General features: G+C 39.3%; 1 protein-coding gene across 1 annotated transcript; it reads right to left on the bottom strand.

The window, feature by feature from the left end:
• Positions 1-460: 460 nt before the first annotated feature.
• Positions 461-5746, bottom strand: HHP2 (heptahelical transmembrane protein2). Its single transcript, XM_010270183.3, has 4 exons — positions 4912-5746; positions 4727-4810; positions 4560-4611; positions 461-1323 (listed from the first exon to the last, which is right to left on the bottom strand). Exons 1-4 carry the CDS (start codon positions 5175-5177, stop codon positions 631-633), a joined length of 1095 nt encoding a protein of 364 aa, XP_010268485.1. The 5' UTR covers positions 5178-5746; the 3' UTR covers positions 461-630.
• Between the last annotated feature and the right edge of the window lie 4744 nt (positions 5747-10490).

A 10490-nucleotide genomic window follows, 5' to 3' on the forward strand; every position in this document is an offset into this window, starting at 1 on the left:
GCTAACTCATGAGTTACGGGCTCCGGTGTTCCAAACAAGACTAAGAAACCTTAAGGGAGGCCACAGACCGTCTTGGGTCCTTGTTATAGCTGTGATTTAGCCTTAAAGATGTTGAAATTCCAAACTATACGATCATAGAAAACTTAGCTGGAGTGGTAAGAAAAATCAAGGGCTTTGCAATTTGGAAAAATAAAAAACATGGCTGTGATTAAGACTGAGTTGAGTAAACGACATCCCAATAAAAGATGATAATAAAGTTAAGCCAGCCACAGCCAAATCTGATGATGGCTCAACATGTCAGTCACGCAGCTAAACAATTCCAACATAAACCAACCCAGCCCACTCCCTCCGGAAGGATGAACTCTTTGGCTCTATGTGAATCTGAAAAACATAAATAAATAATACATCTTTTGGGGGTTGTTCAGTTGCAGGTAGCATGTGATGATCAAGATTTTGCGGGTGAAAAAAAAAAAAAACTTGTGGAGAATTATCATACCATATCCCCAAAATTCCTTGCAACTTTTACAACAGCTATATATTGGTATTGGCATAACAAAACTACGCCTCCTACCCCTGAAACAGCCTCTTCAGAGGAACCACCTTAACAATGCAAATTGCAAACTAGTACTACTACATTATAGCCCAGCCAAGTGCAGAGCGGTCGGGCTCACAAGCTGTGGAGCCCTCCCTAAAATCCATAATCACGGAAGTGGCGGCATAGTGGGCAAGCGCTCCAGCAACCACGAACACATGGAAGATCTGATGGCTGTGGCCGGCAATATCAAATGCGCCAGGTTTCCAGCGCTCTGGTATCCGGGTAACATAGAAAGCCGCCCCGGTTGCATAGGCCACGCCCATGGCTACCTCGTACGCAAGCGCCACAAAGATGTGGGGGTCGCCCCAGTGGATGGCGACGGCATGCGCCGCTGGCATCACCCCATAGAAGCCCATGGTGAGGAAAAGGGTGGCTCGGAAGGGCCGGAACCGTGGGGCGGACAGGGCAGGTGCGAGCAGGGTGATGATGGCAAGGACGCCGAGGATGGCAATGGAGGTGAGGTAGAAGTCTCGTGCGTGGGAGTGGCAGGAGAAGGCGTAGTAGATGGGTGGGAAGAAGGAGGAGACGATCATGAGCGAGATGCCTGCATAGTCGAGGCGCCAGAAGAAGAGGTTGAGACGACGGGAGTGGCAGGCCAGGAGGTGCGACAGCGAGCTGCACACTAGACACCCCATGGCCCCTACCAGGAACACGAACCACGGCCACCTGGGAATTGCTGCGCCATTGCTTCCGTCCTCCATGTGGAGTACTGGTGTTCTTGACAAGTCCTGCCGAAACATTTAAACAAAAACAATTGAGCTGCCTGCTTGCATTTGGAATGGGCTAATGGTAATGGTAGTAGTGGTGGCACCTTCTGAGCCAAGGGAACTGTTAATATATCAATTTAAGTTTACCATTCACCTGTTAAATATATTATTTGATTTTGGAAGCATTGTGCATATTAACTTATAATCATAGAATAGCAAAAGTGGGTTCAAGTGTAACATGCATGCAAATATAAATAATTTTTTTGAAGTCAAATTACCCTAAGGGAACTGTCCTTATGGCACATTCATACAACCATACCTGGCATTATGTATTTTTTTATGTATTTAAACCTTAATTGAGCTATTTGACTTTCCCTCGTTTTATAAAAGAGGAAATTCTCAAATTCAAAGGTGCCTAGTCACTTCAAAGCCAATGTGGGAAAGTACCAAAAAACAAATAGAAACAAGGAGTAACTTTTATCATCCAGTGTGAAAAAGAGAAAGAATTGTTTCTTTATAAAAACAGCGAGGCACTTCGGAATGGATCTCCTATCCACCTTCCTCACATCCCTATGCACAGTACACCACTACCTTGTTTTGAGAATAATTGTTTCATCAACACTGTGTTAAAAGGCTTAAGTCTTTGAACCATAAGGTGAGGCATATAGGTATTGCTTCAAGGTTTAAGCCTTATGAATTTGACGTTTTTTTTAAGCCTAAAAGCACATTCATTCAACTTTCAATAAGATTACATCTCAAAATGGAGTATCGACCTTACAAATGAAGGAGGTGATACCTAAGCTTTGGAAACATGATGCTGATTAGCATAGGTAGCAAGTTTGTGAGCTAATCGATTACAACTTTGAGATGCAAAGAGCACTAAAGCTTGAGAAAAACAAGACAACAAAGATCTGCTCTCCATAATTATATGAATTTGACGATTTTTATGTGAGGCTTAAGCCTTTGTGAGAATGAGGCTTAAACCTCAAGCCTCAAGGCATGGCATAGCTTGAGGCATAAAAGGGGTAAGGCTAAAGGTTAAAGATTATTAGTGATTTAATGGAAACTAATATATTTTATGCAGTTTTATGGTTCAAAATATATAGAAGAAGCATTTTAATAATTATGGGCAAAATAAAAGGAGTAAAAATGAAAAACCAATAGATCAAATCAAGTTCCATTATTTTTTCTTATTGTTTTATGGGAGTTCTATGCAAAAGAGGGCCAATCAAGTTCTTAGTTTCTCTTGTATGAATCAAGGGCAGGATTTGTTTTCTTATTAGTCTAAATCTAGCATCCCAAGTTTGTTATTATTCTCATTTTTTCCCAATGGTTTTATTTTCTTCTTTTTTTTTTTTGCATAGATCTTTTTTTTTGGTAGACTTTTTTTTGCAAACATAAAATCAACTAAGTTGTTCCCTTTCTTCTAATTGACCATTTGAATAATTTTATAACTTTCCATTTTGAAACATGAAATGTAAAATTTTTTTTTGATCAAATATAAAGCTTTTATAATTGTTAGCTGATTGGCAATTATTTTATTTAACGCTAGCTTAAAAGTAAAAATGCATTGCTTATAAACTTATATTTTATAGATATTTGTACCTTCTATATCATTGTAATTTGGTATATAATATGTTATTTTTATTATTTATAAACTTCAACTAATTTTTTTCTTAATTTTTGAGGCTTACACCTCACAATGCCTTGAGGCTTGCACCACACCTTTTTGGGTCATTATGCCTCAACTGCTCCTTTAGCCTTTTAAAACCTTGTTGATGAAGGGAGATGGTCACTCGGCATCCCTCCAAAAATGAAAGCATAGAACCAAATCTACAAAACCCCATGCTCTTTGCGGTATGATTAACGCCTGAGCAGACCTCATGTGCACCCTGCTCTGCCCTACTTACCACAAGAAGACTAGCTGTGCTGGTTTTTCAATGAAGTCATAGGGTCATATTCCTAACAACTGAAATGTCTGAACTCTGAACCGAATGATTAATTGCTTTGAATAAGGGCTTGTTTGGGAGGGTTGGACACTTGAGCTGAATACTGAACATGCTTTGAAGTGCTCCAAATAAACTATTCAAAGAGACTGAAACAAACATCCCTTCAAATCGCTAACAACCAATTGGGGTTCTCCTCACTTTTCATAAAATGGAAGTAGGGCTGTCAATGGGTCGGATCCAATCCGATGGACCCAAACCAATTTGGCCATTTGGCCCATTTCTAGTTGTAGGATTTGATACCAATGGGTCGGTTGTCAATCAGGCCATACCCGATTGTCCTGATAACCAATTGGTTCGATTTTGGGTCTAAAATTCGGATCTGGTTCAATTCCAATTTTTTGCTGGCCCCAAGGACACCCTATAACTCTATAAGCTATATCTGGCGAACAATTAAACAATAAACATGGAGAGTCCTACTTCAGACTTTTGAAGGGCTTACAAGTGACAACTTCACCCTCTTATCAAGAGTGCTTTAAAAACAGCTCAACCACCTTGATTGAATCTTCAGCTCAGCCCTCCCAATTGCAACCTCCCATGAATGAAGTTGAAGTTGGATTTATTGTTATACCTTTGAAAGTTTCACTATTTAATTACTTCAAAACAACAACTCATTCAATTCAGCCATTTCAGCCGTTATCAAACGACCCCTCATTTCCATGATTCCATCACAGTCTGTAGGTCTGACCATTCGCATTCAAGCTCTTCAGTCGTCTCCAGATGCTTTTATTAATAGATATAAATTGTTCAGCAGCACAAGAATTCAATACAAGATCAAGTACTTAAGTACAGTTCTTTCCTTCAGTTATTAACTATTTAAGGGGTTTTGATATTTATATTTATTTAGATCCTTTCGTACACCTACGGGAAAGACAAGCTGGAACATACAAGACCAAGAAAGCTCCCGAGTCGTACTGATCCGACAAGCGACCCAGCGGACTCGTGTTGACTCACTGAACTACGTGCAACCCGACTCATGTTGAGTTGGGTTGCCCAACGAATCGCCAGTCAAAACCGTTAAAACCTTGGACTTGTCAACTTCCGGGTCGCCGGTTACCGGGTCACCCACCTAGTCAACGATATGGATTGAAATGGTTCAACAGACCCATCCCCCTTTCCGAATCTAGTTCTGGTCTGGTTATCGGACATAATATCGATTAATTCACAGTTCATACGGCCTCTCTTTACTTTTTGCTACCCAATGCCGAAAGTCAAGAAATAAAAAAGGCACCGTTTTGGAGCTGTACTTACCGGTAAAACGCTGTCGGAGACGTTCTTTGCCGTCGTCACCGGCGCCGGAATTCTGATCAGCAATCAACCAGAGAACAAATAAACTCAGAAAGAACAGTGAAATTTTGAAATAAGCAACTGGAAAAATGACGACTCAGTCCCCTGCAAATAGCACACGGATTACTAACCTTGAGAAACCAGACACCAAACTTCGAACCTCTGGAACCTCCATTAGGCTCAATCCAACAAATATCAAAAATCCTCCCAAATGCCTGGTTAAAGTTCATCAAAAGATCAATTTTATTAGCAAGAAAGCGAGTTAGCGAGCGAGCGAGCGAGCGAGAGAGAGAGAGAGAGAGAGAGAGAGACTTACGTCCAGACATTGAGGGTTTCGTTGTGCCATGAGAAAATGCTGAGGAACGTGTCTTTTATCGGCCACTCGCACCTGTAGTGATCCAATATGAACTCATTGTCTTGCAGATAATCGGGCAAAGCCTCGTATTTCACCAGCCGACGCTCGAATTTCTTCTCCTTCTTCATCTCCTGATCGTTCTCTTCTGAATCATCCAACTTCGGCTTTCCCTCATTCTTCCCCCTGGAGAACAAGCCCGTCCTCCTCCTCACGCCTTTCGAACCCATCGCCGTCAAGCTCCTTGTTCCGGCGAAAGGTTCGCTTTTTCTTTCAGCTCCACGCGAAATCTGACGGAGAGAAGCGATCCCCCCCCCCCAGATCTCTCGCCTTAAGACCTCCCTCCGATCCGATTTAAATGAACGGATGGAGAGCGCCTCAAGTCAAAACCCAAACTTTCTCTTTCGAATTAATTAACCAATAGAAAACAAAAAAAAGCGTGACAGATGGAGCTAGAAAAGAGCTACAGAGAAAGCGTGAATTCTCGAGCAAAGCAACGGCGAGACAGCCAGCGAACGTGAGAAAGACATGAGATTCTTCTCTCCATAGTCCATCATCCTTTTCTGACTTTTAATTTCTACGTTTTCAAATTTTCATTTCTACTTTTTTTATTTTTGTCCTCGGTGTTTGATTTGACAGAAGGAGATTGGTCGCGAGTCGAAAAAGAAAAGAAAAACAAGTTGAGTCGAGAATCGAGATTCCAGAATCCTCCTCCTCTCTCCCAGTTATTTGCGGGCGCTGTCTGTGTCTCACGTTAAATTGCTTCGAGTTTTGTTCTCTATGTTTCAGCGCTGTGTTCGGCACTTGCTTTAACGTACAAACTACATGATTTCCGTTTTGTTTTCTTGTGAACGTGGGACCCACCATAATGTCAGGAGCCTCTTGAGGGCCGTCAGACTGGGATCCACCTGCCACATGCAACAAATCGTACGGCTCCGAAGGAGGTTGTCACATGGGGTAGGTAGGCAAGGTCGCTAAGCCATGCGGGGGATCAGAGATTTGTTTTGCTTGCTGTTGTATTGATGAGATCCTGGATGTACACCTGTCCATTGTGTGGCGAGTTCAGGGTTGTGAGATTTGCTTTACGAGAGATGTGTTACGTGTACAGCGGCTACACGTCTAATGTGGAATAGTGGAAGTTTGGGATTCGTAAGTAGTGACTAGAAAAGATTCCAAGGTCGTGTAGCTTTGGCCCCACTGTGTTTCGTCGTACCCATGAATGCGTACGCCGTAAAACGATGGGAGATGGTAGATGGGTGTAGGCCCCGCCCCGTAAAACGTGTAACAAATCCGACGGTTATTTGTCACGGGGAGTAGATCATCAAGTCACGCAACGTAAGAGCTCTCAACCGTCTGATGTTTGGGGGTTCGCATCTGCCCCCCACATACTTGCCCCCCAAAAACGTCCCACAAAATTGGAACGCGACGCGTGTCATCATGACACACGTGTATTAAGCGAGACGCGTGCGGAACCCATCTCACACCCTGAAATGCACCTCCGTTAATTTCTCTATTGCCTAAAGTGTTTCTTCTCCCATACTCCATTCTACTTCGAACTGAAATCTTTGGCACCGGCCCCCTTTCATAACCCACTCACCGGAGATTAATTCGGTCGATTTCCGTCGGTCGACGCCAACGGCCATACCAGCAGGAGGTAAGTTCTTTGTAAGTTTTTCTCATTTCTTATATATATATATATATATATTTTTTTGTTCTTTCTCATTCATTTTCTAACATTCACAGATCTGAACCTGCCAGAGTGAGAGCCTCCTGACGCCATTTCAAACCCTTGACACCCCCGGAATTCGAAAGCTCTCCAAAATTCGAAACTCTCCAGAATTTGAGTTTTGACTTGAGGCGCTTGGCCATGGCTGGAACAGCCTGGGAGGAGGAGTGGGAGATGTGCAACGACGACGACTTCATTTACAAGAGAAAGAAAAGAAGACAATATTATATTGCTGTTGCTGCACCACCAGTACCGACTTCTGATCCAGTGGTGGAGCAGGGGTAGCGGAGGGAGTGGAAGAAGAGGATGCCATTGAAGCTGAGAGATCAGTTGCGACAAATGAATTTGATCATAATTCCCTTTGTAATGATTGTCATGTATTCTCTCATGAAATATTAAAGGTTCTTTGTCAATATTCTATCTCTCTTTATTAGTATCTACACTGTAATACTCTCTCTCTCTCTCAAAAGAGGCAGTTGGTTTCAGCAATGGTAAAAATTTTGTCTTAGGCTTCATTTGCCTTTCCTTATTTCAAGGACTTACCTCTTTTTGGCGTTGGGGGCATTTTAACCACAAAAAGGAGTCCTTAAAACAGGGAATGCCAAATGTAGCCTTAAACCTAGAAGCCATATCTGCAAAGATCATGTAACAGCAATGAAAAACAAAGATTTAAAGGAGCATCAGTGCTGATGAGAGTATATATCTACTAAGTATTTGCTACACAACACTATGACTCCTGCTACTGCAGATATAGAAATAAATACTGCTGGTCTTTGGTTATTACCAAAATCTCTCTTCCAAACATAGCAGCTACCTAAATGCATACATGAGCAATAAACAAGGTGTTTCGAAGATATCACTACATTTCTTTGGTACTTTTTTTGATAACCCGCTCAAGTTGCAGAGGGTTTTAGAAAATGGTTGATAGGACCAACTGCCGAAAGAACTCAGACCCCTGGCTTCTCTCTTTATAATCCTACTCCTGAACTTCATATGACGTAGATTGCTCCATGCTGCATCAACACAAATTGTCAGCCATATCCTCCTACAATCAAAGTATTGAAACACACCAACAGTTCCTAGCATGGCAATTATGCTTCCTTCCAAACTACCATTTACCATTATGAATTTTAATTGCTTATGACCGAAGAGTTTCGAATTTTTGAGGGCTTTCAAATTTCGGGGGTGTCAAGGGTTTGAAATGGCATCAGGGGGCTCCCACTCCAGCGGGTTCAGATCTTTGAATGTTAGAAAACGAATGAGAAAAAACAAATATATATAAGAAATGAGAAAAACTTACAGAGTACTTACCTCCTACCGGTATGGTCGGCAGCGGCGGCCGGCGGAACTCCACTGGATTAATCTCCGGTGAGTGGGTCACGAAAGGTGTCTGGCGCCAAGAGTTTCAGTTCGAAGTAGAATGGAGGAGTATGGGAGAAGAAACGCTTTTGGGCAAGAGAGGAATTAACAAAGGTGCATTTCACGGCGTGAAATGGGTTCCACGCGCGTCTCGCTTAATGCGCGTGTGTCATGACACGCATCGCGTTCTGGTTTTGTGGGACGTTTTTGGGGGGCAAGTATGTGGGGGGTAGATGCGAACCCATAAGAAGAAATGAAGAATTGAAAAGGTAATACCATAATAGATTCACATGAGTCGAGATCTGATCTCCTGCCAACCAGAAGTCTAATGTGGGCCGTGTGGGGCTGGTCCACTTTTGTTGGCAGCCTGTGTTGTGAAGTGCTGGCATATGGGCCTAATGGGCCTAGGAAATTGGGATCTGCTCCTCAAACAGGTTGCCTCACACCGACCTCACAGGCACATCTCACCATAGCGATGGCAATTTTTCCATCTCCAACGGGTAGGGATGGAAATTTCACGAGTATTTTCAGGTATCCAACCCTAATAGGACCCGTTTATCGAAACCCTATAGGGTTTGGAACGGGTTTGGGATTTTAGATTAAAACTCTATAGGGTTTGGGTTTTAACTTTAGGGTATCTGATACTCGATACTCGGGATGCATAAATATGAACCTATTATATTATATATCATGCACAAATTTTTAAATTTTAAGTACTAAGATAATTATTCTATTATTAATATTGTATTTGTATAAATTTATTGGGATTAAAATCATCATTTGATGTAAATTTGGATTTGATAAATTGTTTATTTCATTTAGTTATAAAATGCTAATTTTAAATATTGTTTCTTTAATTTTTAGTTGAAATTGCTAATCATGTACATGTATTGATTATTTTGATGAACACAAAAGTTAATAAAATCTACTTTATTTCATTAAATAACAAAAAAGGTGAAATGGCTTAGTGGCTTAAAGTAGTTTTAAGAGATTTGGCTTTATTATTAATTGATTTGGGTTCAAGTCACATTATAAGCATTAAGAATTTTTTTTTAGTAGAAAATGTTTGGCATTTTGCACGGGTACCCTACCCGTTGCCATTCCTACCGACGGGACCCGACTTCCCCAAGGGGTCGGGATGGGGATTGAAGTCCCCGCCCCCACTGTTTATATATATTAAATGTTATTTATATAAAATATATATTATTAATATTATATTACTAGTGAATGACCCTGTACTAAATACGGGGAAGTTAATTATATATACATATATACATATTATTAATATTAATGATTTTTATCACCATTTTTTATTACTATTTATAAACTGCCATTTTTTAAGACATTCATACAGTCTATGGGTCCATATAAATTGACCCTTATATGTCAAACCCGTAAAATTATACGGGTCAATAAATTCAACTTGAACCATTTATTACTTTAATTTAACCACTCTTATTATTATTATTATTATTATTAATTTATTTTAGTATTTAATTAAAAATTTTTGTTATATAGTAATAATAATAACTAAATTTGTAATTATTTAAATATTTACTTAAAATATTTTTTTTCAACTGAGTATAATTATTATATAATAGATTTGTTAATTCATATTTTGCATTTAAGAATAAATATTAATGATTTGGCTTAACAATTTTAATGAATGTTAATAAATATTGATTCTTAATTAAGGTTTAATTATTGTATTCGGTAATTATTACGGGGCATGCTTTGAATAAACATTAATGATAACAGATGATTGTTATTTCATTTTTATTTTTTACTTAATTAAGTACTTGATGATTGTTATTATTATTAATTATTTCTATAAATAACTGATTGTTATTATTATTTACTTAATCCAGTAATTTTCAGCAAGTAAATTATTTGATTTAATTTGAATTATTTCATTTTGTTAATTATTTATAATAGACATTTAGGGTAGGCTCTTTATTTGATTTAAGATACTTACCATGTTTTATCTAGACAATGACCCCATACTAAGTAAGGGGCAACTACAGTATCATTTTATTTAAAATTTACTATTTAACAATAAAAAATCAATGTCATGTTAAGCAACCCACCCCCAAAAAAGTATCAATAACTTTGAAATTATTAATCTATTTATAAAATAGTAAAATTAGATGGATGTTTACAACAATATCACAATTGCTTAATATTTAGGGACATATGAATGTATAAAAAGCATTTAAATGATATCCATTCAAAGAGGCAAAGAAGGAAGAAAATCATTCAAAGAGCTACTAAGAAAAACAATCCATGCCAAACAACATTTGCATATGCATATCCATTATTTGAAGTAAGAGATGAAAAATATATGACTACAATCAAATCATCATGTGTGGCTACAATCAACTGATAATATAATTAGGACTCCAAAGCCCATCCAACAGAAGAAACATGAAAGAATGGAGAATAATGGGACCATCCTGAG

Source organism: Nelumbo nucifera, chromosome 8, assembly GCF_055504915.1.
Source record: "Nelumbo nucifera cultivar China Antique chromosome 8, China Antique-T2T, whole genome shotgun sequence".
Classification (NCBI taxonomy): domain Eukaryota; kingdom Viridiplantae; phylum Streptophyta; class Magnoliopsida; order Proteales; family Nelumbonaceae; genus Nelumbo; species Nelumbo nucifera.

Coding starts and splice junctions, on each gene's coding strand:
- HHP2 (XM_010270183.3), bottom strand. CDS start 5,177: ATGGGTTCGAAAGGCGTGAGGAGGAGGACGGGCTTGTTCTCCAGGGGG. Junction 4,811..4,911: donor GAAACCCTCAATGTCTGGAC/GTAAGTCTCTCT, acceptor AACTTTAACCAG/GCATTTGGGAGGATTTTTGA. Junction 4,612..4,726: donor TTGGTGTCTGGTTTCTCAAG/GTTAGTAATCCG, acceptor ATTGCTGATCAG/AATTCCGGCGCCGGTGACGA.